The 26,482-nt window shown below is 38.8% G+C and overlaps 1 protein-coding gene across 2 annotated transcripts in view; it reads left to right on the top strand.

The window, feature by feature from the left end:
• The window catches only part of GPAT4 (glycerol-3-phosphate acyltransferase 4), a 45,549-nt gene extending 19,917 nt beyond the window's left edge, over positions 1-25,632 (top strand). Inside the window, exons 2-13 of one of the 2 annotated variants that reach the window (XM_069075836.1) lie at positions 3,940-4,953; positions 12,685-12,754; positions 12,928-13,225; positions 14,008-14,082; positions 14,998-15,087; positions 15,696-15,789; positions 16,437-16,552; positions 17,222-17,277; positions 18,181-18,266; positions 23,059-23,187; positions 23,282-23,361; positions 24,610-25,632. In XM_069075836.1, coding sequence (XP_068931937.1) covers positions 4,789-4,953; positions 12,685-12,754; positions 12,928-13,225; positions 14,008-14,082; positions 14,998-15,087; positions 15,696-15,789; positions 16,437-16,552; positions 17,222-17,277; positions 18,181-18,266; positions 23,059-23,187; positions 23,282-23,361; positions 24,610-24,718 — 1,368 coding nt within the window. In that variant the 5' untranslated portion in view covers positions 3,940-4,788 and the 3' untranslated portion in view covers positions 24,719-25,632. Of the gene's footprint in view, positions 1-3,939; positions 4,954-12,684; positions 12,755-12,927; positions 13,226-14,007; positions 14,083-14,531; positions 14,680-14,997; positions 15,088-15,695; positions 15,790-16,436; positions 16,553-17,221; positions 17,278-18,180; positions 18,267-23,058; positions 23,188-23,281; positions 23,362-24,609 lie in introns of those variants that run through there. The other variant, XM_069075837.1, reaches the window with a different exon arrangement.
• The last annotated feature ends 850 nt before the right edge of the window (positions 25,633-26,482 follow it).

The following is a 26,482-nucleotide window of genomic DNA, read 5'->3' as shown; positions in this document are numbered from 1 at the left end:
AACCAGGACAGGAATACCCAACAAAAGGGAATTCTCTGAACCATCGGAACTTTCTGGGTAGCTGATAGTAGCAGAGTCCAACAGCAGGTTTCTGTTGTTCAGGACTATACCCACATCAGAAATTTGCAGAGCTAAGACCCAGGGGGCCAGAAATCACACTTTACCCTAGATCAGATCACACTGGGATCACTGAAAACTTAAAAAGGTTCCCAGACTGAGCTGTTTTTGAGAGCCTGGAATAACAAAACAGTCTCAAGAAAGCAGCCACAGTACCAGCCCAGACCTCTTCTCCAGAAGTATACAGGTGCACAAGCTAACAAACACCAAGTCTAAAGTCAGAAAAATAGGCTGAAAAAATGAGCGAACAAACAAACAAAATAATCTTAGGATTAAAAAACTGTTATGGTGACAGGGATGCTCAAGACATAAATCCAAAAGAAGAAAATGAATTGAAAATACAAGCAGAGCCTCAAAAATTTTGCCATGAGAGATGACTCAAAAAAAATTTTTTTAATGTTTTTATAAGTAAAATGAGAATTCCAGAAGAAAAAAAAATGGAAAAGAATTGAGAGCTATGGAAAAAAGAATTGGAAATGGAATTAACCTTATACAAGAGGTATAAAACTTTACCCAAGCAACAAAACTCCTAAAAATTAGAATGAACCAAAGTGAAGCCATTGTCTCCATGGGAAAAGAAATATTAAGGAAAAAAAGAAATTATTTCATAGTAAAAACAACCAACAGGAAGACAAATCTAAGAGAAAGCATTTAAGGATCATGGGACTACCTGAAAACCATGACAAAACAAAACAAAACAAAAAAACCTTAGATCTCTTAGAACCTGGAGACAAGCTAGAAAAATAAAGAATCCATGAGTTACCTCTTGACAACAGTCCCAAAGTGAAAACACTTAGGAACATTATAGAGCCTGCTAGGTTGAAGGATTCAGATATTCAGGAGTTGCAGTGTGCACATGGAATATGATATTCCAGAAAATAAAGAATATAGACTTAACAGCCAAGAACAATTTACCTGGCAAAACTAAGTATAATCATACTACAGGGTAATAAATTGAAATAGAAGAATTAGCGAAATAGGGAACTTCAGATATTCTGATGAAGTACTTCTGATGAAGACCCGAACTGTGTAGCAACTTTGAAGTTCAGACACAGGAATTAAAAGAAAAAAAAACCCACAAAACAATTATAAGAGATTAAACAAGAATAGACTGCTTACATTCTAACATAGGGAGATGATACATATTTCCCCTGAACTTTGTCATACATCTGGGGTTATAGAGGGAGTCTAATGAGGTGGAAGAAGGTCTGGGAGTGGTTCTGCTACAAGGTAATGATCTTAAAAAGAATATCAAAAAGAGACAATAAGAATACTCTAGGGATGGTGGGGAGGCAAAGGAAGCTTAGGAAAGATTATCTCATTTTCAGTAGAAGCCTATTCAAACAAGGAGGATGAGGACTGGGGGTAGTTTGACATTTGAACTTCGTTCTCATCTGAACTAATTGAAGGAAGGAAGAAAAAAAACAGTTGGGTACAGAACTTAAATTTTACTCGACAAGAAAAGGGAAGGAGAAAGGGGAATCAGAGGAGGTAGATTAAAGGAGGGATTAGTTCTAAATAAAACAAAAACTATGGATTTACAAAAATATTTATAGCGCCTTTTGAGGTAGCAAAGAATTAGAATCTGAAGGGGTGCCCATCAGTTGGGGAATGGATGAACAAGATAGAATATAGAAGTGTGACAGCATAACTATTGTGCTATATAAGAAATGATGAAGGCCATGATTTCAGAAAAACCTGGGGAAAATTCTGTGCACTTAGGCAGCAGAGTCAAGTGAACAGTAAAGAACTAGGAGAACAGTTTGCACAGTGACAATATTGTAAAGGCAAAGAACTTTGAAAGAATTAGAATAATATTGACAATAATAATTTATTAGTGTTTTGTCTGGATTTCCTCCCTCACTTTCTTGAGAATCTTCTCCTTTTGAGAGCCAGGTATCATTACCAATAATACTGACAAACCACAATTCTAGAGGAATAATGATAATAACATGCTACCTACTTCCTGATGGACAGGTGAGAGACTCAGTGCAGAATGAGACATATGAAACCTAAGTGTCTATGTATTTTTTTCCTTTTAGATGTAGCCAGGCAGAAATTTGTTTTGCTTGACTCTACATGTTTTTAATGGGTTTTATTTTTCTTTCATTCTCACTCACATGGGGATGGGGAAGAGGGAAGAGGAGGAGGGAAATGAGAGTGAAGGATTTTTGCTAATTGATAAAAAAATAAAATTTAAGTTAAAACATCCATAGGGCGGTATGCTGCTTTCTGGGAGCAAGGGGAAAGAATGGGGTTCTTGGGTTTGGGGAAATGAGTAAAGGCAGGTAAAATCATGGTTTCCTGAAGGGCACAAGTAGCTTTTGTCCACAGCTGACTGACACCATGAGACCAGGTGGCTAAAGTTCTGGCTTATGGTACTATATCCGTGTTTTTAGAACAGGCCTGCTTTTGTTTAGCTAATGACTCTTATCACAGAAGTAGGTATCTTGGATTTGGTAGTTACTTGAAGAAAAATATCCCTTTCTCAGTGGAATAAATAGTTGATTAGACAGGAATTATTTTTGGTAGAAGAGACTACTGAAGTAAGAAGGGAGAAGAAAGTGTCTTGGTTTCTGCAAGTTTTCAAGACTTGACTGAGCTATCAGAATTTTCCCCAAATGGTTTTTAATTAGTGTGTTTCCAGTAGAATAAGATATTCAAGTCAGAAATTTAAGTAATTTATGTGATTGACATTTTTCCTTCTTTCCAAAAGGCCACACACATTAAATTCCTACTAGTATTGGTTGGATTATTAATCTTGACTACTTCAGTTGTTTTCTATTCTGGAGTCTAGGGCACATAAACAAAACCTGGGTTGGAGAATTAGAGAAAAGAGGATAGGAAAGTAAAAGCAAAGAATATTTAGAAAAATGAATATCTTGCCAAATTTGTTTTCTTTGGGTTGAAGATGGGGCAGGGGGAGTTAGACCTGTCATAACTTTAAGGACACTGGACTAAATGAAATGAGACCAATAGGGAGTGAGTGACTCAAGACCTGATATAGGGACCAGAGCCAGTCTGGTCCTTTTCTGATTCCTAACTGGTGTGAACCTTCTTGTGTTTTTGACTCTTCTTCCCTACCATTTCCCCATTTCACACTCCTTCACACACCCATCTCCACACCTGGTGTGGGAGCTGCTGTAGATACTTTTTTTGACTTGACTTGGCTGGAACTATATAAATAGCTGTTGAAGGAATACAGTTAGTCAAACAACTTTTTGACTTGCTGAATTTGGCTTACTGAAATGTACCTAATTTTCTGAGGCACTGATGAGATACAGCTAGAAATCTAGGATGTATATTTGGGTGGGCTCTTTTAAGTTGTGATATGTGGACACAGAAATGTACTCAGATTTGTGTTGTTTCAGGTTCTTTACCCAAGAAGTACTGTAAAGTCACCCCTAGAATGAGTATGTTTTTTTCTAAGATCAAAGCCTTGTTTATCAAGGATATAGAAGGTCAGAAACAGAAGTTGTTATTTGTGTCACTTAGTGTATGGCGCTAATTCAGGCTTGGTAATTACATATTATCCTTTTGGACATAGTAATTTGTTTCCTATTTCGACTTTGCAAACTATGAATTCTTTTTTGATATTTGAAATGGTGAAATTGAAAGCCAGTACTTTAGAGTTAGAAAATCACTTAAAACATCTGTGTTCTTGGCCACTCTGTCTTTTTTGCTATGTCAGATCCTCAGACTTTGGTAAACAGAATTACTGAACCTGGCTCAGGACCACTAGATTATTTCTCTGGCCTCCTAAAAAAAAATTGATGTTTCTTGATTTGCTAGACTGACTTTTGTTTCCATTTTCTCTTCCAGCTCTGGCAGCATGTGAACAGCTTTTTACCAAGAACATAAGTCATCGAAAGGGGGCCCTTTAGAAGGAAGATTATTCAGTGGAAATCAATGCCAGAAGGGTCTGGAATTTCATTCTGTGGAGGCAGCATGAGAAGTTTTTTGCCAGTATCTGTGGCCCACTCTCAAGGACTGTAGCTTGGTAGGAGGGTCCTGGAAGCAGAGAGCCCCAGGAACCTCTCTTGAGGAAGAATGGAGCCAGACATGAATTCACCCTTATGAAGACATTCTTTTCATCCTGTGAAGGGATTTTAAGTAACAAATTATTTAATTTCCCCATTTTTAACGTGAACAGTCTTCTATATAAAGTGCCAGTAGCCTGCTCAGGGATTAGCTGAATGTTTCTGGCACAAAGTTGACCTTTTTCTGGTGCCATTCTAGCAATGACATAACAGCTTGGTGTGTATTACCAAGACAGATTCATCTGCCAAGTGCATTTGGATGAGAGAGGATCCTCTGAAATCAATGTCAGGACAGCAGAAGCAGAGATATCTCTGCTCACTCTCCTAGACCTGACTCTGGACTCTTGGATGATTTTGTTTAATATTTATTCCTTCTTATTCATCTCCAAAATAGATCTTTCCTGGATGGTCAGGAGTTCTTAATCTACCATTTGTGGACCATTCTGGTAGTTTTTTACTCTTCCATATACAGATGGCAAAAGGATGTGAAGTTTGGAATGGAGTTGGTTAAACTTTGGGAACTTAGTTCCTTTCACAGACTGTTACTCTCAGAGAGGACAGTTTAAAAGTTTCAGGGCCTACAGGGTTTCTGTTTGGGTAAAGGGCATTGGCCTTGTCTGGATCCACCACCATGTTCCTGCTGCTGCCCTTTAACAGCCTGATTGTCAACTTGCTTGGCATCTCCCTGACAGTCCTCTTCACTCTCCTCCTGGTTTTCATCATTGTCCCAGCCATTTTTGGCGTCTCCTTTGGTATCCGAAAACTCTACATGAAAACTTTATTAAAAATCTTTGCGGTGAGTCGTGCTATATTACACATGGTTGACACATGGTGAAGGAAAGAATACAGCTCACAGTTATTGACATCTGATTTATTCCCTGATACATGGAGAAAGGGGTAGGGGAAGGAAGTAATGGTGATCAGAGCAGAATAGTATTGCCACATTTATACTAGTTGTGAGAACCTTGAGGAGTCTTATTGAAAGTAAGGTTCTTGCTCATTTTTGATTTGTCCTAAATAAAGGGGGCTTTGTTACATTACACCATATTAAGTGTATTCCATAGAAAATGGAGCTACGAATTCTGTTTGCTTTTTAATTTCAAAAGCCAAGGGTAAGACATTTAACATTGTAAAATATTTTTTTTCCCCAAATCTTTGCTTCTTAGTGAGATCATAGAGCTTCCACTGACCTTTGCCTCCTGAGGTGAGGGTAAGGTCTTTCTTCTATCCCACCATATGTCTTAAAGACATTTCCCAAATTATATTCTTATATAACACTGGCATTTTCATGATGTGACTGGGTTTTTTTTGTGAGGAACATGAAAGTTATGTGTATGTCAAAATACTTGATTGTGACAGTTATTCAGTATGAAAATATGCTTAATTTACTCTGCTGTGTTCAGACTTTCTGTGTTTTTGCTTTATCCCTAGAATTTAATAGCTAACTAATGAGATATGAGGCATGAGACAGAGTATGTAAGTGTAGGATAACACCAACGTTTGGATCTGGGTGCCTTTAACAAACACGAGGGGGAAGTTTAGGGGAGGGGTGGGTTGAGGGGAAGATGATGAATTCCATTTTGAATATGCTGTGTTTGGGATATCTGTGGGCCATCCAGGAGAAGTCCTTTCTAGCAGATGAGAGGAATGGGTTTTACATAATACTTTTGTAAGGTAGTGCTAGTGCTACTTTCTGTTAACTAAGATGCAAGGATGGGGGAGCTGTTCCAGTTTTGTTTAGTATGTCAGAAGCACAGAGGAGGGAAGGAAAAGAAGGAAGAAAGAAAGAGATTTCTTAGGTACTTGCTAGGGCCAGGAACTGTGCTAAGCACTTAACACAAGTTATCAATCAGTCAGTAAACATTCATTAAATACTCTAAGTGCTAAACACATATCAACCCTTAACTTTTATGAAGTACCGACAATGTGCCCCGCCCTTTGCTAAGCGCTGGGGCTGCAAAAAGAGGCAAAGAACAGTTTGTCCTCAAGAGCTTATAATCTGATTGGAGAAAAGCCATAAATGTGCTCACACATACTGTGTGAAGCTGTATACAGGATAAATAGTGAGTAGTTAACAAGAAAGGCACTAGGACTAAGAGGGGTTGGGGGGAAGTTTGAGACTTGAAGCCAGGGAGGTCAGTAGTTGGAATAGGGAGCATTCCAGTTGGGAAAGAACATTTCAAGTGTGGGACAACCAGAGAAAATGATGGGAGTTGAGATCTGAGTGTCTTATTCATGAAACGGCCAGGAGACCAGTTTCATGGGATTCAAGTCTGTGTTGGGGGAGTAAGGTATGAGAAGACTGAACAGATAGGAGAGGGCTAGGTTAAGAAGGGCTTTAAATGCCAAATAGCATTTTGTCTTTGATCTTGGAGGCAATAGGAAGTCACTAGAGTTTACTCTGTCAGAGCGGTGCTTTAGAAAAAATCACTTTAGTGGCCGAATGGAGGGTAGATTAGATTTCAGAGAGACTTGAGGCAAGAAGGCTATTGCCAGGCATAAGGCCTGTTCCAGAGTAGTGGCAGTGTCATAGGAGGAAAGGGGGTGTACACAAGAGATTGTCCTAGGTTGGGAACCTGAAGACCTATTGTCGTTCACAGTTATTATTGTTGTTTGTCCTTCTTGAAGAGGACCATGGCACCATGAAGAGAATGCCATGACTTACAAGTGAATTGGATTTAAGTGAGTGAGGGCTGTGCAAAGTCACCAGCCTCACTTTCTCCTCTGGAGCTGAGTCCAGTGACAAGATATAGATCAAGGTGACTGGAGATGGCCCCAGATGCAGTGGGAGAGCTTGGCATTTTTAAGCTAAGGTTTCTCTGTTTGACTGAGGCAATGCCCAATTAGTGATTAAGGATAGGTAAGAAATGAGACAAAGAATGGTCTTTTTTACCTTGTCCAAAAAAAAAAAAAAGGAATCTGGGAGAGGAAGACCCTCAGGGTTTCTGGCCACAACTGGAAACAATTGCTATTTACATTTATTCAAAGCCAATCTCTGTGAAAAGGGAAGGTGAGGAAGTGAGGGTTTGGGGGAGAGATAATGAGTTCCATATAGGGTATATTTAATTTAAGAAGTCTACTGGATATCCAGTTTGAGGTGTCTGAAAGTCAGTTGAAGATGTAAAATTAGAGGTTAGCATAGAGGTTGGGCCGGATTGGTAGATTTGAGAATCATCAACATAGAGATGGTAATTAAAACCTTGGGATACTGAGAAGTAGATTTTATTATCATCCCCATTTTACAGTCTAGGAAATTGAGCCTAGTGATTTGCCTAGGGTCATGTATCTAGTATCTAAGTCTAAGCACTTTATCTACTGCCCCACCTTTAAGCTGCCTGTTATTGGATGTTTCTAACCAGAGGTTTGGAAATTTGTCTGTGGCATTGATTTCTGATTTTTTTTGTACTCATAAAGGAAATTCTGTCCTGTGGTTCCTAGACCACATTTAATTTGAGAAAACATTCAGAGTATTGCCTTACATTTTTGTCATAGTACTTTACAATTTTCAGAGTGATTTCACATATTCTCTATTATTTGATCCTTCCAACAACTCTGTGAAATAGGTAGGGGAGATATTATTACTCCATTTTTCCACATATGAGGACAGTGAAGATTAGAGAAGTGAATTGCCTTAGTTCACACAGCTTGTGAGTGGTAAAGAAAGGAGATCATGCTGAAGAAGTTGCAAACACCTAGTTCTAAGTAAAATTAGCATAGAAGGTAGTTGTTGCACAGTGGTTCCAAGGACACAATAGAAAGAAGAGATGTTTTATATTGGAATTTGTGTTTTCTTTTTCCTGGAGTTATAAATCCTTTAAGGAAAAGTGGTTCTAAAACTTTTGTCCAGGGACTACTTAATGGACTGTAGTTTTTTTCAGACTTTTCAGTCTTTCATGTCTGAAATCCCTCCTGGATTTTCTGTACCCTATCTCTTCCCTCTTGTGTGGAAAAAACAATCACTAGAATTAGTTGGAATAATTGGCATTTTTATGAGACGACAGCAGAGAGGATCATTGATTTTTATTAAGTACAAGAAATTGATGATTAATTCATGACACTGGATAGTATCTTGTTATAAAAGACACTAATACTAACAGGTACTAGGCGATGGATTTTTTTGTGACTGGCATGTTGCACTTTTTAGTTTATGGACTACTTTGGGAGAGGTGTGTGGTATCATAGATAAAGAACTGAATCTGTAGTAGGATTACTAGTGTTGTTTTATCCTGGGCAGGTGACTCTCTGATCTTTGGTTTCCTCATCTGTGAAGTAGGGATAATAAAAGGTGGACTGTTTTCCTAACAGGGTTGTGAGGAAAGCAGTTTAGAAACTTCAGAGCACTCTATGTGTAAGTCACCATTGGAACCAAAAGGATCCAGAGACTTTGTAGATCACCCTAATAGCTTTTGACAAGTGAATGTATTCTTGTGAAGCCTAGTTCAGTAAGCATCATTGTAATAGGTTACATTTTAAAATGTTCATTATAATGTAGATTAAAATCTGTAGTGGAAAATGGTGGTGGTGGTTTTTTAAATGCATACTATTAGACTGGCCTGTTGGCCTGCAAAGTTAGCTTGGGGTAGCAAATGCAGTTTCCCTCATTTGCAAAAATACGGGGCCTTAAAATGAATGATTTCTTATAGAATCTTAGAGTCTGTAATTATAGGTGAGTCTAGATCTTCTAGAAAAACTCTTACCAGACCACACTTTTAGAATCACTGACCCTAGGACATGGTAATTAGAAGTAGAGATTGAAGGAGCAGCTAGGAGGCACATTGGATAGAGCATGGACCAGGAGTCAGGAGAACCTGGTGACTTCAAATCTGGCCTTGGACCCTCACTAGCTGTGTGACCCTAGGCAAGTCACTTAGGCCTGATTGCCTCCAAAAAAAAAAAAGAGTTTGAAGCAGTGTAAATATCACCTACTATCTCATGACCTAGGATTTCAGAAACAAAAATTACCTAGACATATATATTTGCCAATCACTCAAAGGGTATTATTACTTTTGCTGATTAAAAAATGGTCAATTGAACATTTATTAAGTATTTGTTCTTAATAATTACAAGACCAGGTCCTGTGCTAGCAGTGCCCAAAAGGAACTTATAAATGTTAGATACATATCAAAATATATAGAAAATTTTGTGGGAGAGCCACTGAGCTGAACTTTGAAGGAAACTAGAGATGCTAAGATTTGCAGAGTGAAGAAGGTGTGCATTCCAGATAATGGTGCACATTATTGTGAAGGCATAGGTAGAAGATGGCATCGCATTTGTGATGATTATAGAAAGTAGGCTAATTTTGGATAGACTGAAGAGTAATGAAGGCTGGGGAAATAATTTAAAATCAGGCCTGCAAGGTAGGTTGGAGCTAAGTTGTGAAAGGCTTTAAAAGTTGAATAGAAGAGCTTTTATTGGATTGTAGAGAGATATGGAGAGGCACTAGAGTTTATTGAAGAGAAGAATACCAAGGTCAGGCCTGTGCTTCAGGAATATCACTTTGATAGAGGAAACAAGGCAGCTTTTTCTGGTGATCCTGGGTGAGACAACTTGTCTGTCAATTAAGACAATTAAGCCTTGGGGCCAAGGTGTTGTTGACTAAGCCAGTCATAGCTTTCAGTATTCAAAAGCTATATGACCTCATGTTGCAGAAAGTAGTTAGGAAGATTCTGTTTAACAAACAGAAGTTATGAGATGCCTACTATATCCTTTGCTCTATGGGAGAGTGGTGATTGGAACCAGAGGAAGATAAATTTATGGGACAGAGTGCTTATCCTTTTATTAACTTAGATTTCTAGGAGGAGCTCTCAAGGAGATAAGATAACAAGGTTGACTCCTATTATGTTCACTCCTTAACCCTGGAGCAGATAGGAACCCATCCTTGCCTTCTCATCTTTTGTGGTTCTATCAATTCCTTCAGATACATTGTCCAAAGAGAATCAGGATTTGTTGAAAAGTCCTTTTTTACTCATGTTTCATTTTTGATTGTTGTATGCCTAAACCAACTTTGGAATCTGGAAGTCTGGGTTCCAGTTTGATATACGAGTACTTGTCTTAGGCAACTCTAAAGTTCCAAGCTGCCCAGTAGGTAATTGCAGTTCTACATTGAAAAGAGTAATAGTTCCCTACACCAGTGAAAATGGCATGGTCATGAATGTTCTTAAAATTCTCTCCTCTCTTTCTTGTATAATGAAGCAAGAGACAGTATGAAGTGATTCTGAATAGACTAGAAAATGATTTCCCAGTTTACGGGAGCAAAGAGGATGTTCATACTCTGAAAAGGATCCTGGTTTAGAATGTTGGCTTTTCTTTGATATGTGACTACTTTGCCCTCCTGAAATAACAACTGAAGGAAAATCTTGTTTAGTATTAGAAGATTTGAGTCCTTAGAAAATTTGGACCAAAGTTCCTGAACAATTCTTAACAGTTGCTGAGTTATCAGAAGTTTACCCCTATCTGTTTGGGACCCAGGACCTCTTAGTTCAGAAAAGGAATTTTGCTATGGTAAAGGGCAAGCTAATAATAATTATAACTGTCATGTTATACCTATTTAATGTTTGCTGATTTCTTTACAAACATTTTCTTAATTGGTTTTCATAGTAACCCTTTAAAAAGGTATAAAGTCTATTACAAATAAGAAAACTTGTAGAGAGAAGTGTTATTAATTTGTTTGAATTCATACCACTAGTAAATTCCCTTTTTTCCCCCACTGGTATATTTCTGAGGAAGTATTGGAACCCAGGCCTTCCTACCTTCCAAATCTGATGTTCTATATGTTATGCCATACTGCCTCTATTTACTGAATGTTTTTTGTTTTTTAATGAGCCTTTCTCAGTCTGTAGCTGGATTATTCTAGGCTTGCCTTTAATCTTCTTCTTTATATGTTCACAGGTATTTATATGGTATATTTATATGTCCCTGTATACTCACAGTACTTTTAGATCACAGAAGAGACTTTTGCTCTTCCCAGGATTGAGGAAAAGAAGTCAGAGGAAATGACCAAGTTGTTGCTGAATGCGATTATGGGAATTTGTGTCTGGTGCTTTTTCTATTATTTTAAAATAAAATACTATACTATATTTCTTCATTTGTAAAATTGAAGCAAGCTTTTTTGAACAATATTTCCTGCCCATTTCAGTCTAGTAGAAGTACCAGAGTTTTCTACATAGTCTTTTATGGATCTCTCTGATTTCATTTGTTCTCTGAAATGTCTTTAGAAGGGCAGTTCCTTAACTGAAAAGTAAAATAAAGAATCAAACAGCAGTGGTATATGTCTTATATATTGTATGTATAATAGAGTTTCCATTAGTTTCAGGGAACAAGACTCTACCTTAGTGCAGTTATTTAAATTTTCTTTCTCCTATAAGATTTCTTAAGCCGAAGAAATCACTGAAGACATGTCTGGTGCAGAAAGCAAAGTGAATTAAAGTTTTCATAATCTTAATATTGTTGTTGTGTGTTTGCCTATCTTTGTTAGGTGCCCAGTTTCTCTAGATAGCTTAGCTTAAAGGATTTAACCAGACAATGTCAGATCATTGACCAGATCATTCTCTTGTCCTTCTTTTGACCTTGCTTATTGAGGTTGATGTTCTGTTCAGATTATTATACTATTTTCTGTCAGATTATATTAGGCTACTTGACTTGACTAATCAAGTATCCTTCTAATAATTCATATTTTGTTGGTAAACCCTTATATATCTGGCCATGTAAACTTTGTTGTGCCACTTTGATCCTCTCCAAGGAGATGGGGTTTTTTTTTTTTTTTTAATTTTACAATGACTTACCAATTCCCTCAAAGATAGAAGAGTCTTACTGAAAGTTATGGGTTGATCCTTTTGGTATAACTTATTTTTTATTTCCTTTAAAAGGTTATTAAGATGGGAAGGCAAGCTAACAATTCTTAACTGTTCCTGCTTTCATGTGTTCTATCTAAAATTAAGATGAGATTATGTCTAATAGGAGTTGATACCAAAAACTCCTTGGGGGAGTGGGGGACCATGACTAGACCAGATCACTGACATCTTTCTGATACCTCCCTGCTGGGGTTTTTTATTCTTGTCATTAGGCAAGAGTTGCAGGAGTAGATTTAGCAGTTGGGTTCTACTGAAGAGAAGTTACTAAGAGGTTGGATAGGCTGGTCAGGAACTTGAGGTAAGACCAAAAAGCTTAGAATTGTTAGGGTTTGGGTTTGGTTTTTTTTATCCATTTGTCACACCTGTAATAGAAGATTCCTTGGTTTTGTACAAAGTCTTGAGTAGGGTAGAAGCAAGTTATTAAACTATAACAATACTTACCCCCCTGGTTTTCAATCCATAGTCCATTGTGTCCTTTTAGGATTTTAATTTCAGTCATTTTGGTGGTAATAAAGGAAAAGGAGAGCTATTTGGATGAAAGCTGTGGGTCTTTTTTTAGGATGTCTGAGATGCATTGATCGCCATCTAGCTTCAGGGAACTTAGAAGTAAAACTTGCAATGCATTTTAATAGAGGAGAATGAGTATCATTCTTTCCTCATTTGATACTCTCTTCCAGTGGGCCACTTTAAGAATGGAAAGAGGAGCCAAGGAGAAGAACCATCAGCTGTACAAGCCATACACCAATGGTAAGAAGTACCTCAGGGCTCTTAAGGTGCTTGAACTTATTACCCTAATAGGTCCCCTTGAACTTGCAGCTTTTAACTCCACACCTACTCCTCACCCCCATTGGGCATTGTGAGTGCTTTCATTTTTCTTTATCCTAGTATGCTGCTTGACAGGAAGGGTCTCTTTGTTTCAGGAATAATTGCAAAAGATCCCACTTCACTAGAAGAAGAGATCAAAGAGATACGTAAAAGTGGGAGCAATAAGGCCTTGGATACTGCAGAATTTGAGCTTTCTGACATTTTCTACTTCTGCCGAAAAGGAATGGAGACCATTATGGATGATGAAGTAACAAAGAGGTTTTCAGCGGAGGAATTGGAGTCCTGGAACTTGCTGAGCAGAACCAATTATAACTTCCAATATATCAGCCTGCGACTCACTGTCTTGTGGGGGTTGGGGGTGCTGATTCGCTATTGCTTCCTTCTGCCACTCAGGTGAGGGCAGAAACTCATAGAGGAAAAATGCTTAAATTGGTCCTGCCCATTTTTAGTGTATAAACATGACTTATACCTGAGCCTTTTTTCAAGAAGGGGGAGAGAGGTAGTATTTGGTCTGTACTAGTTAGTTGTTCTCTAAGAATTCATCTGTTACTTAGAAGAGCTGATTGACTGTCTCTAAAATCTTTTAGAATCCTTGTATTCCACCATCTTTTCTGAGATGATTGAATTTCTTGTAGCCAGACTGCTTGTTTGGATGGAATAAACAGTGAGGAGCATCATGTTCTTCATACTACCCTTCCCTGGTCATGGCTTTTTTTGCTTTTTCCTTACAGCTTATGTCTCTCAATGTAGACGTTTTTTTTTTTTTTTTAAATTGTCATTTGTACCATATTGTTATCCTGGCTATTCTTGAGCCTAGAGGGTAGTTAGAGAATATCCCTAGACTCTGACTTCTGTTACTGAAAGCAGATGAGTTGTTTTCCTGCCTGGGTTTAAAGCCAGAGAGAAGAGTAAGGCAGGTGCTTAAGGGAAGGAGAACAGTTGATAAAAGTTTGTCCTTGGCCATAGTGTCCCCTGAGATCTGAATCCACAGTACATGGACTAGTGCCTAGATGTCCACTGACCCTAACAAGTAGTTGAAATTCTTTATTTCAGGCTTTGGGTGATCAGATCTTGGTGGTGGTTTTCATGAAATCCAGTATTATTCCTATATATCAAATTTATCATTTCCTGGTAGTGATTGGTTTACTGTCCTCTAACCTGTTTTCCTCTTACAGGATAGCTCTTGCTTTCACGGGGGTCAGCCTTTTGGTGGTAGGCACAACCATGGTGGGATATTTGCCAAATGGAAGGTGAGCAGATTTCTGATGTCTCTATAAAGGGAATGGGGTCCCTGGGTAAGACAGCACAGTTACTAACACTCAGGTTATTTCTTTTGTCAAATCCAAGTCTCTAGACACTTTCTGGAAGACTGATAGATTAGTATCATTTAAAATAAATTTCCTTCTTAACTCATGAGTCCAGATCTATAGTTCTTAATTTCCCCTGTATGAAATGGACTCCATATCCCCTCTATTTTAGAGGCATAAGGTGAGGGAATGTAGTTGTATGAGAAAATGTAGAATGTGGAACTGAGATTGATGTTAGCTGATTTTACCTAAGTCTTTAGATTGTCTGCTCTAGTGATAGATCATGAGGAGTTAAAGGATTGTAGTCTTTGAAGGAAAGTGGGGCCCCTTTTGGGAAAGTTCAGAGTTCTGGGAAGTCCCAGGGCTAGCAGACCTCTTTTTCTTCTGGCCAGGCTGGTGAGAGGGTTTGACTCTCTGGTTCTTGCCCTGCTTTGGAGAGTCTCCTCTGGCAAACATGTGGCTCTTTGGGGCAGGGATTGATTGGGGAGGAAGAGGATCTAGGAGACAGCATGGTTCACCGAGACTGCAAACTCTGGGGCTGTGAGTTTTAATGCACATTAACTTGCTGTGTGACTTTAAGTCACGTCTTCTCTTTCTGTGCCTCAGTTTTCCCATGTGTAAAATGGAAATACTAATACAATAATACTAAGACCTTTCACAGGGCTTTTAGGAATAACTAATAAAAAACCATGTGTATATAATATGTATTATATATATACACATATATGACATATGTGTATATATATTTTTAAAACCACTTTGCAGACATAAAGGCTAGTAAGTAGTTATAGTTGAATAGCTAGATTTGTTGACTTTTCCCACTCCCTCTTACATATGCCTTTGTCTTGGTTGCTGTAGGTTTAAGGAATTCATGAGTAAGCACGTACACTTGATGTGTTACCGGATCTGCGTCCGTGCCCTAACTGCCATCATTACTTACCACGACAGGTGAGACAGTTACCAAATTTAGGGATGAAACTAAATTAGGGATCAGAAACATGGGTAATAGTCCTGGCGAAAGGTACCGCTTCTTAGTGACTTTTAGCTAGAATCACTATCGCTCTTTTGAGGCAGGGGTGGGGTGGGGAGTGGGGATTAGCATTGAGTTCATCATTTCAATCTAGTTGAAGGAGCTACTATCGAGTTCCCAGTGTCTCCCTGCAGTGAGTGTATGGGACTGCAGATACGTAGATGAGTAAGTCAGTTGTAGTCAGTGGGTAAGTATTCATGAAGAGCTTGCTGTGTGCCAGAGATTGGGGACATATCCTACGGCAAGGAGCTGACATTCAGATCGGAGACAAGGACGTATGTGAGCATACACAGAATAAATAGACTTCATGTGATTCTTGAGCTGCATCTTGAAGGAAGGAAGTTCCTTGAGGCACAGGTGGAGTGTGCTTCAGCTATGAGCAAACTGGAGTCTGAGCCCTCAAGTACTGGGGAAATAAGGCAGGAATGCTTACAACGAAGTAGAATGTGAAAAGTGCACTGGAGTAGCACCAAGTGTTATGAGAATGCTGTTTTATATACTTATAATTTTGTATGTTTTAAACTAGGGAAAACCGACCCAGGAATGGCGGCATCTGTGTAGCCAATCATACCTCTCCCATTGATGTTATCATTCTGGCCAGTGATGGCTACTATGCCATGGTAAGAGGTCCTCTCTCCATTGCATTGTTTATGGCTTAATTACTTCAATACAGGCCAAGGCTGGGGAAATAGACCCTTAGGTAGTTTTTGCAGAGTGTCTTTTCAAAAGCCCATGCACACATATATACCCACATGCCAGTGATTACCTCCTTCCAAGTTGCTTTCTTTGTCCCTAGGGATTTAGCGACCACTTTGCAACCTTGTTGGTGATATTCTGAGCAGAAACTGCCCCAGGTTGTTGAGGGTGTGGTTAGAGGTTTCACTTCATACCTCCAGGTAGATCACGGAAAAGGGGTGAAGGGTAGGGAATGGGATATTTAAAAGGGATCTGGATTCAAGGGCAGATGGGATTATACTCTACAGGGTGGGAGTGGGTTTCACTCAATATATACAACATTCTAGTTCTATGGGATTCAGCTGTGTTTCTAGCTATCCTTCACTGGCATCACTGATTAAAAGAAGACGTTTAATGATCATGGGGCAGGGACAAACCTGATGTGGAATAAAATGTAAAGAGGGTGAGTGGTTGGGACACTGACCTTATCTTCAGAACTAGGACTTTTTTAGTATTAAGGAGCCATATCCTGGGACTCCAGCATTTCTGTGAGGACAACTTCACTAATAAATCTTCCTTGGTCTGAGATTAGGTGGGCCAAATTCATGGAGGACTGATGGGTGTGATTCAGAAAGCTATGGTGAAGGCCTGCCCTCATGTGTGGTTTGAACGATCTGAAGTGAAAGATCGCCACCTGGTGGCTGAAAGGTAAGCATTGCTATAACTAGTAAGTCTGGGGAGAAGGGCCCTACTACAAACATACATCATTCTGTAAACATTAAATACCCACTATGTATAAAACTGACTGTGTTGTTTAAGATTTGATATTAGTGAACAGTCAGTGTGGATGGGACTGTCTCCCATAGGGAGGACAATCATATCTTTCCACAAAATGTTACTTGATACCATTATCAAAGACATAATGAAGTAGATTATAGATCTGACCCATCATATTGATTCTTTTTAAAAAAAGACATTTTTCTTGATATCTTTCATTTTTACATTGTCTAAATTTCCTTCAGTGTCTGTCCATATTGATTCTTGTATCATCAATTGATTAACCAACATATGGGTTGTGTATGCAGTATGTATGAGGCACTATGCTCACTAACTATTCTACTGTTTTGGTATACAAAAAATGTTAGTAAAGCATTTAACAGGCATATAAATTGAGTTTTAGTGTATATCTTTTTTGCCTTTGTCACTGTTATTTGTCTTAGATTAAGCCCTCACAAATCAGGAACTATATGTTTATTAAATCATCTAACACTGTATCAAATGCATATAGGTGGTCCGTAATGCATGTATTTCAATAATATGATGATAATTATATAGTCTTTCCTAAACTTTAGCTTTCTTTTTTATCTTTATCTGAAGACTAACTGAGCATGTACAGGATAAGAGCAAGCTACCTATCCTCATTTTCCCAGAAGGTGAGTTAATAGGGGGTAAAGGTATAGGGAATAGAGGGAAAGAAAGTACAACTAGGTGGGAGTAATGAATAGAACAAATTATTTTTTGTGTGGAGAGGCTATAGGATAATTCATATATCATGATACCTTAGAATAAAAAGTCACTTTTTCTTGTTGATCTTGGTAGTAGTATATATGGTATCTCTTCTTGGATTTTGTTGTCCTCTCCTATCCAAGGTGTTTAATAGGACCTGGATCTCATAGAATTTTGTTGGAAGAGATCTTAATAATCATTTAGCCCAACCTACTTCTTAGTGTAGGATCCCTTTTACAGTATTCTTGACAAATGGTCATTCCAGTCTCTACAACATTTCTAATTTAACTGTTTGGAAGTCCCTGTGAACTTTCTAAGCCTTCTGAGCCTCTCTGAAGTCACAGTTGTTAGTGTTGACATTAGGAAAAATACCTTCCTATGAAAAGAGTGTAGGAGGTAAGACAGTGTATTTATTTCTATGTTGCCTTTAATCTGTCAATCGAGAGTATTATGCGTAGGATTTATTTTCTGGGATTTTTCTCACTTGAAGAGCTTTTTTTTTTTTCTTTTTGTACTGGAGAAGGTAGGGTAATTGGGGTTAAGTGACTTGCCCAAGATCACACAGCTAGTTTTTGTGTGTGTGTGTGTGTGTTAAGTGTCTGAGGTCAAATTTGAACTCAGGTCCTCCCGACTCTATTCACTGTGTGCTCTATTCACTGTGCCACCTAGCTGCCCCTTGAAGAGCTTTTTAAAGAAGAGCAGGGGATAAAGCTTTTCCAGAAAGGTAGTTCTACTAATTGTATATTCCTTCTGGACCCATGATCTCTAGAGTACAATTTATGCGTGTAAGGTTAAGAAGAGAGGAAATAGCATTTTTCTCTTACTTTCAGGAACTTGCATCAATAACACATCGGTGATGATGTTCAAGAAAGGCAGTTTTGAAATTGGAGCCACGGTGTATCCTGTTGCTATCAAGGTATAAAACCTGCCATCTGTGAGAGAGCAGTTATTTACCTCGGAGCCTGGTACATAGTAGGAGAAGATGGAGTTAAGGAGCAAGGGTTACTAATGACTGGGTTGATCATTTTCCAGTAGAGTGACTTTTTTGGTTGGGCTGAACTCATTGTGCCTAGAGTATTAGAGAAGGAGAATACTTAATTGTCCATAGTGCAGACAGAAGAAAGAAATTCTTCAACCCTAAGATGTATAAATTTTCCTTCTCCAGGCTTGGGGAAAATGATAAACCATTTAGCAATAGTAAATTTTCATCTGCACTTCTATTGTGTATCTTCCCCAAACCTCATCCAGAGAGTCATCCCTTATAATAATGAATTTAAATGGAAGGAGGAAAAAGGTTCAGCAAAATAACTAATATATTGAAAAAAAAGTTGATGTTTCTACACCCATATGAAGGTATCTTTTCGTAGCTCTTCCCTGGGGCTGAGCTTGGTCATTATAGTTTCTCAGTATTCTGTTTTGATTTTTTGTTGTTGTTGCATCATTCCATTAACATTTTTGTAAGCATTATGTATGTTGTTTTTCTGGTTCTGTCTCCTTCATTTTTTATTCTATCTTTCCATACTTTTGCATTTTAATCACATTGCTTGCTTCTTATAGTGCAGCAATATTTTGTTTACTTATTGCCTAATCAGTGTACATCTATTTTGTTTCCAATTTTTTGATACCACAAAAAAATGGCTATTGTAAATGTTTTGGTGTATATGAGGCTTTTCTTGTCATTGACCTTTTTTTGGAATATGTGCCTAGTAATGGGATCTCTGGACTTTACAAAGGATATGGATATCTTAGTCACTTTATTTGCCTAATTCCAGATTGCCTTCCAGAATAGTTAAACCAGTTAACAGTTGACCAACAGTGAATTAATGTGCCCTTCTTTCCACCACCCCTCCAGTATTACTTGTTACCATATTTTGTCATCTTTGCCAATTTGTTGGATATATAAAGCAAAACCACAGGATTGCTTTGATTTACATTTCTCTTAGTGTTTGGAACATTTGGTTAAAATAGTTTATAGCTCTTTTGAGAACTGTTGGTTATATCCTTTAACCACTTATTTATTGAAAAATGACTTTTGGTCATATGTATTTCTGTCAGTTATCCACATATTGGAATATATAATCAATTTATTTTTAGTTTTCAATACTCAACTTCCATAAGATTTTGAGTTTTAAATTTTCTCCCCTCCCCAAGATGGCATGCAATCTGATACAGACTTTACTTATACATTCATATTAAACATTTTCACATTAGTCATGTTGTAAAGAAAATTAGAACTAATGGGAGGAACCACGAGAAAGAAGAAACAAAACAAAACAGCAATGAAAAAAGGACAGCAAATAGTATGCTTCCATCTGTATTCAGGCTCCAGAGTTCTTTCTCTGGATATGGATAGCATTTTCTGTTGTGAGTCTTTTGGAGTTGTCTTAGATCCTTGCGTTACTCAGAAGAGCTAAGTCTGTCAAAGTTAGTGATTGCACAATGTTGCTGTTACTATGTGCAGTGTTCTGGTTCTGCTCATTTGACTTAGCATCAGTTTATATAATTCTTTCTAGGTTTTTCTGGAGTCTGCCTGCTCATCATTTCTTATAGCACAGTAGTATTACATTACATTCATATAACACAGCTTGTTTAGCCATTCCCCAATTGATGGACATATCTTCAGTTTCAAATTCTTTGCCACCACAAAAAGAGCTGCTATAAATATTTTTGTACATCTGGGTCCTTCCCCCTACCCCCCCTTTTTTTTTTTTGCTTTTTGGAGGGGGGAAGGTAGGGCAGTTGGGGTTAAGTGACTTGCCCAAGGACACAAGACTAGTTTTTGTGTTAAGTGTCTGAGGCCAGATTTAAACTCAGGTCCTCCTGACTCCAGGGCCAGTGCGCTATTCACTGCACCACCTAGTTGCACCCCTTTTCCCATTGTTGTGATCTTTTTGGGATACAGACCTTCATAGATAGTTTTAATGGAATATAGTATGTTATCCAACTAAATATAAACAAGATGGACCCTCTACAATGAGTGATGCTACCACCATAACTGGGCTTTTAAAAGGAAGGTATAGATAGGTTGATGAAAATCCTCATTCTTGCTATTAGAAAAATACATCTAAATCCAATCCCTGAGAATGATTTAGACCTATATTCTTTATATGGTCTAAGAACTTCACTTGAAGCTAAAAGGGTTCTTAGGATTCATCTAATCTAACCTTAACTAAACTCCTAAACAGATGAACCTCTTAACTGCCCAAAACTCACCTGGAGATGAATATGTATACTCATCCATCTCCACAGCTGAGAGAGACAGAGAGAGAGATAGAGAGAGAGAGAGAGTGTGTGTGCATAAGGATTCATGCTAATGTCCCCAGAACAAGTAAGTTACAGTTCTGTGCTGAAAACCTTTTCATGAAGCTGTTCACATTTGTTGTTGTTCGGTCATTTTTTAGTCATATCTAACTCTTCATGACCCTGGGGAGGGGGTAGAGGTGGGGGTGGGGCAGAGATATTGGAGTAGTTTTCCATTGCCTTCTCCAGCTCATTTTACAGATGAAGAAACTGAAGCAAACAGGATATAGTGACTTCCCAGGCTCACACAGCTAGTGAGTGTCTGGGGCCATGTTTGAACTCAGGAAGATGAGCCTGTTTAGACTTTAGGCTCGGCTGCCTTTCTTTTACATGATCAGCTGTCCACATTAATAGCACCTTATCTTGACCTAGCCTAGTAGATAGCCATACCATTTGAGCTTCCTAACCTGCGTTCCAGGGTTCACATTTAGCACTAAAATATTGGTAGCGTCATCTTTGATTACCAGTGTTAACCAAATGAAGGTAGCTGCTCTTCCTTGTCATGTTGACTTGGACAAGCAGGGGGAGAAGAATCTAAGCCTCATACTACATTTTCACCTATCATTTAGTCTTACTCACATCCTATTGGTGAGAAATTCTTGGCTGTTTTGGATTTTTATTCTTTCTCACTGGTTGCCTGCCTTTCCTGATAGAAAAGGTGAGTTCTGAATAAAGGACTCTGCTTCAGGGGAGTTGGTTTCCACACCAGGAGCCTGTTTTCCAAACTGATGAAATTGTAAGTCAGGACCAAATAAACAATGTGCATATTTGTTGAGTTATATCATTACGGTATAATGGCACTTTAGTATTAACTACTCTTTAAGTTCTCTCTTTATCTGGCTTTATTATCTTCTGCAGATAAAACAAAATGTCTTCATTTTTTTTTGCCTTTTTTTTTTTTTGGAGGGCAATTGGGGTTAAGTGACTTGCCCAAAGTCACACAGCTAGTAAGTATGTTAAGTGTCTGAGGCTGGATTTGAACTCAGGTTCTACTGACTCCAGGGCTGGTGCTCTATTCACTGCGCCACCTAGCCACCCACCAAAATGTCTTCATTTCTAAAGCTAAGCAAAGATCAGAAACTCATTTAACAAAGGTTGTTCTAGTCATCCTGACAAGTGTCACTTGTGAACTAAAACTTATATTTTTCAGTTGATGAGTGAAACATGAATTACTACATAATGAATAACTACAGCCATAATTCTCACAAAAAGCTAATGGTTCTCTTGAATATTTTTCCCTCGGAATTGTTGAATTGAAAAATGGAAGAATTTAGGCTAGGCTAGCTCCATTTTTGGAAAGTTCAAGGCCATGATTCAGACATATCTGAATAAATACAAGCACTTTATTTATTAGTGACTGCTAATGCTGTGATGATAGTACAGACAAAGGAACAAATGAAAGTGTGTGTGTGTACGTGTGTACACGCGCACATGTAATATGCATATATAAAATTTTCTGTTTACTCTTATTAGGGGGTTAGATGCCTATATAAAGGATGTTAACAAGATGCACATGTAATTTTATAAATGAGTAACATATAGATGAGTTAAATCAACAAGCATTTATTAAGCACCCGTTGTATGTCAGGTGCTTTGCAAAGTTCTGGGGCCACAAAGAAAAGCAAAATATGGTACCTGCACTCCAGGAGTTTGCAGTTCAGTAGGAGAGACAACAAACATGCAAACAACCATGTGCAAAAAGAAAAGCAGTAAAGGGATATTGGGAAAGCTTCTTGCTGAAGTGAGATATCAGCTGTGACCCATGAGAAGTTATTAGGGAAATCAGGAGATAGAGGACCAATGAGAATGAGAACTGAGAAAGATTGTTACAGTTTTACAGAGAGGAAATTGAGAATAGTAGTGGGGAAAGGATTTGTTCAAGGAAAGTCTGGTTGAGATAAAAACTGACTACTTGAAAGTGATCTTCCTAAGTTACATTAGTCAGAATGAGCAGGAAAATGGCAGCTAATGTTACTGAGGACACAAAACTACCCAGTCCCAACTTCATAATTTACACTTTTTGGGGGGGGGGGTGGCGGTTAATAAGCTTACTTTAATCAGTCAAATATGTATCGTTTACCTAGTTCAGGGGAAAAAGGTCAGCACCCCGAACTTCAGAGTATACAGACAGAATTATCAAGACAGAAAAACAGATCAAATAGACAGGTTTCCAAACTGTTTCAACATCTGGGTTTTTCAAAGCCGGGGGGCTCTCAACAACGGCTTCCCAGAGTCTCATCTGATCAAATCACAGAACACTTCTCAAAGTGAGCCCCCATAATTTACACTTTTAAGAGGCTCTAGGACCTCCATCATAACATTAAAAAGGCAGATGGGTACTGCTGATACCTAACAGCTGATAGGGGGATCAGTGACTTCATATCACCTAGTTTTCATTTGACTTTCAGTATGACCCTCAATTTGGAGATGCTTTCTGGAACAGCAGCAAATATGGAATGGTGACCTATCTTCTGAGAATGATGACCAGCTGGGCAATTGTCTGCAGCGTTTGGTATCTTCCCCCCATGACCAGGGAGGTGAGCACCTTAGATGGAGAGTTTGTTTTTATTTGCTTTCTTATGACCATGAATAGGTTTTGATTGGTAGTATAAATTATTTTTTTTCTCACAGGCAAATGAAGATGCTGTCCAGTTTGCAAACCGGGTAAAGTCAGCCATCGCCAGGCAGGGAGGACTGGTCGACCTGTTGTGGTGAGTGAAACAACCACATTTCCTCTGTCCCTTTTGTGGGAGCTTGGGCTCCTAAAATGGGAGCACTAAACCTAGCTATGGAGAAATGGGGGTGTCCCATCAGGTAAAAGGAATAAGTTGAATAGTTTGACTTCTGTGCATTCTTAAGGCTGACATAATTGCAGGCAAAAAACTTACCATGCTATGTATAGGTTAATTGTTTTGGTTTCCACATAGCAGTCTATACTCAGACCCTCTGGTCTAGCTCTAGTAGACTTCTTGCTGTTACCCAGGAGCCTCCATCTCCTGTCTCTGGTCTTTTTCATCAATTGTTCCCTATGCCTAGAACTCTCTCTTTCCTCACCTCCACCCCTTAGAAGTCCTGACTTCCTTTAAGAAGCAGGTCAAGTGCTACCTTCCCATAGGAGGCTATTCCCAGTCCTCTCAGCTGCTTATTCTCTCCCTCTAAAAGGGTGGAGATGGGAATAGGGGTGAGGGAAGAGTGCCTTTCAGCTACTCTGTGTGTGTATAATAATGTGTGTGTGTGTACACATACATATTGATTTTTGTATATGTGATCTCTTCCTTTAGAATGTAAACTCTTTGAGGACAGGGACTGTTGTTGGTTATTTGTATCAGCACTTAGCACAGTTTTGCACATCATAACTTTTATCAGAGCTTATTGATTTGCTTATAGTCACCCAGCTGTTAAGTGACCATTAGGATTCAAGCCCAGGTTTCCTGATTCCAAGTCTAGTATGCTTCCCACAGGAGTCTGGACTTGTAATTGGGAATCATTCTAGGTTCTTGAGCACTCAAGAAAATGAATTTGTTCCTGTTTCCAGGTATTTACGCAAGTGTTTCAGGGTCTTGATTAGTCATAGATTTAAAAAGTCACTTAATGTCGACACGTGAGCCTAGCTTCTCGTCTGTAAAATGAAGTTGATATGACTTATTTTTTTCATAAGATTTGTGATGAGTCTGAGAGAATGGGAATATGAAAGAATTTTTAATTCCTTTAAAGCGTTATTACAGGTGCTTTCAGGGTAAAGAGTACAGCGCCGCTAATGCAAACCTGAGGCAACAGCAAGTGTCCACATTGCTAATCTTCGGCCTAGTTCCTGGTCATCCTTACTGAGAGTCCCTTTTGGGCCTGACTGCTCTCTTTTCCTCAGTCCTGAGTTACTAGTTGCATGGACTTAGTAAGCAAGAGTGACTATCTCAGTTGAACTCCTCCCTTACTGTTCCATCCACTCCTCTTCTTCTCAGGGATGGAGGCCTAAAGAGAGAGAAAGTGAAGGATACTTTCAAGGAGGAGCAACAGAAACTGTATAGCAAGATGATTGTTGGGAACCACGAGGACCGGAGCCGCTCCTGAGCCCTTGCCTCAGCCTTGCTCTTGACCTATGAGCCAGCTGGAGTCCCTGCTGCTGCCACTGCTGCATCCTCCTGGGCTCCGGAGCTCATCACAGCTGTTCCTGAATTCTTGGACTCGAGCTTCTTCAGAGCCATACGTGGATCCTTCAGGCCATGAGGCCACGGTGTAGCTTGCCCCTTGGTTGCCTGGAGTGAATGCCACTAGGTTTTGCTGCCCAAGAAGAAATGCCTTCTTGTTTCTGTTACAATTAAATCCATTGGAGGAATAACATTAAAGTAAACTCTATACCTGTGCACTTTGTACGGAGCTGTGTGTTTAGAAGAACTTGGCCACATTCCTTTGTTAGGGAGAAGTCTGTTACCAATAGCCATGTGCCAGGATCACTTTTGTGGGTTTTGTCCTGCTCTACAAAGAAGGATGACTGAAGCAAAGTATTGTTTCAGCATAAAAACAGTCCCTAGTCCTCATATCTCTGCAGAAATATATAGTACAAATAATGGTGGTCTTCAGGTTGTTCTCCACCACCCCTCTCCCCTTACTCCCCAATGAAGTCTTTAATTCCTGTGACAAATCCACAGGACTTCACCAAATGAGACTGAAGAGGCAGCATAGACCAGCATTCTGTGGTAGGGGCCAGGGGTCATTTTAAGTTCAGAGGTTAGTTTTGATCCTGGATTCTGCTGCAGTTGTCAATCTGTGCCTCGGTTTCCCCGTATGTAACTTGGGGTGATGATACCTACCTCACAGGGGTGTTGTGAGGATTAAAGTGCTAATGTGAGACGTATGAGAGATGCTCAGTGTTATAAGTCAAGGTCCATTGACTGTGGCAAGATGTGGTCTGAGCTCAGAGCTGCTGCCCAGGGCTTTGAATTTGTTTTTGTGAGTAAATAAAGTTGTCTTGGCTGGTGAATGAATTGATGGATTTTCCCTCTTCCTTGTCCTTTTTTGCTCTGGGTTACAGTCTTGAATGGATTATAAACATGCTTCTCCCTCTTCCTTTTAAAAGCCCCAGTAAAACAAAGGTCTTTTATTTTTAGAATAACCTTGGGGCCTAAAGGGATCCTGATTGTCTCATATCATGTGAAGAAGTAGTATTGCCAAGAAAAAGGCAAACTGGAGCTGCCTTTGTTCACATAGATAAGTACGAGACTACCTACATTTTCCAACTTTGTCCCAGAACATTGGAAATAGGTGGAAGCCATTCATATTTGAGAAATAACAGTTAAGTTCTATGATGAGGGAACAGTATAAGGGATTTAGGTAGATTGCAGGGTTCTAAAATTAGAGTCTGTAAACTTGGGTTTTTTTTTAAATATTCTGATAGCTAACTATATTTCAATCTAATTGACTTCTTCTGTAATCTTCTATATTTTGTCTTTTAAAATATTATTCTGAGAAAGGGTCTGTAGTCTTCACCAGACTGCCAGAGGGATCAATGGTCTGACCCATAGGATAGAAACCAATCACAAAGTTCTTTCGGACCTGGTGGAACTCAAGAGAAGGTTTGGGGATAAAGGAGTGTTCTTAGAACATTGTGGATTCAGCAAGACAGGATTAAGAAATCTGGTAGTTTCCAAAAAAGGCAGTAATGGGCATTGTATTCTTTAAACTTATCTTCAAACTGCAAGAACCATTTTCTGATTTTCTTAGCTTACTCAGTTACAGTGAGGTAAGGTCCAAAGTCAGACTATTCCTGTTGCTACTCTAAGTCAATGCTGGAGCTGAATAGGGTCATCTTTTCCTCAAATCCATATCACTTTCAAG

Source organism: Petaurus breviceps, unplaced genomic scaffold (assembly GCF_028583685.1).
Source record: "Petaurus breviceps papuanus isolate PSGF00001 unplaced genomic scaffold, PetGlider_PUasm1.0 90919, whole genome shotgun sequence".
Classification (NCBI taxonomy): domain Eukaryota; kingdom Metazoa; phylum Chordata; class Mammalia; order Diprotodontia; family Petauridae; genus Petaurus; species Petaurus breviceps.
This window is presented reverse-complemented; position numbering and strand designations above follow the sequence as displayed.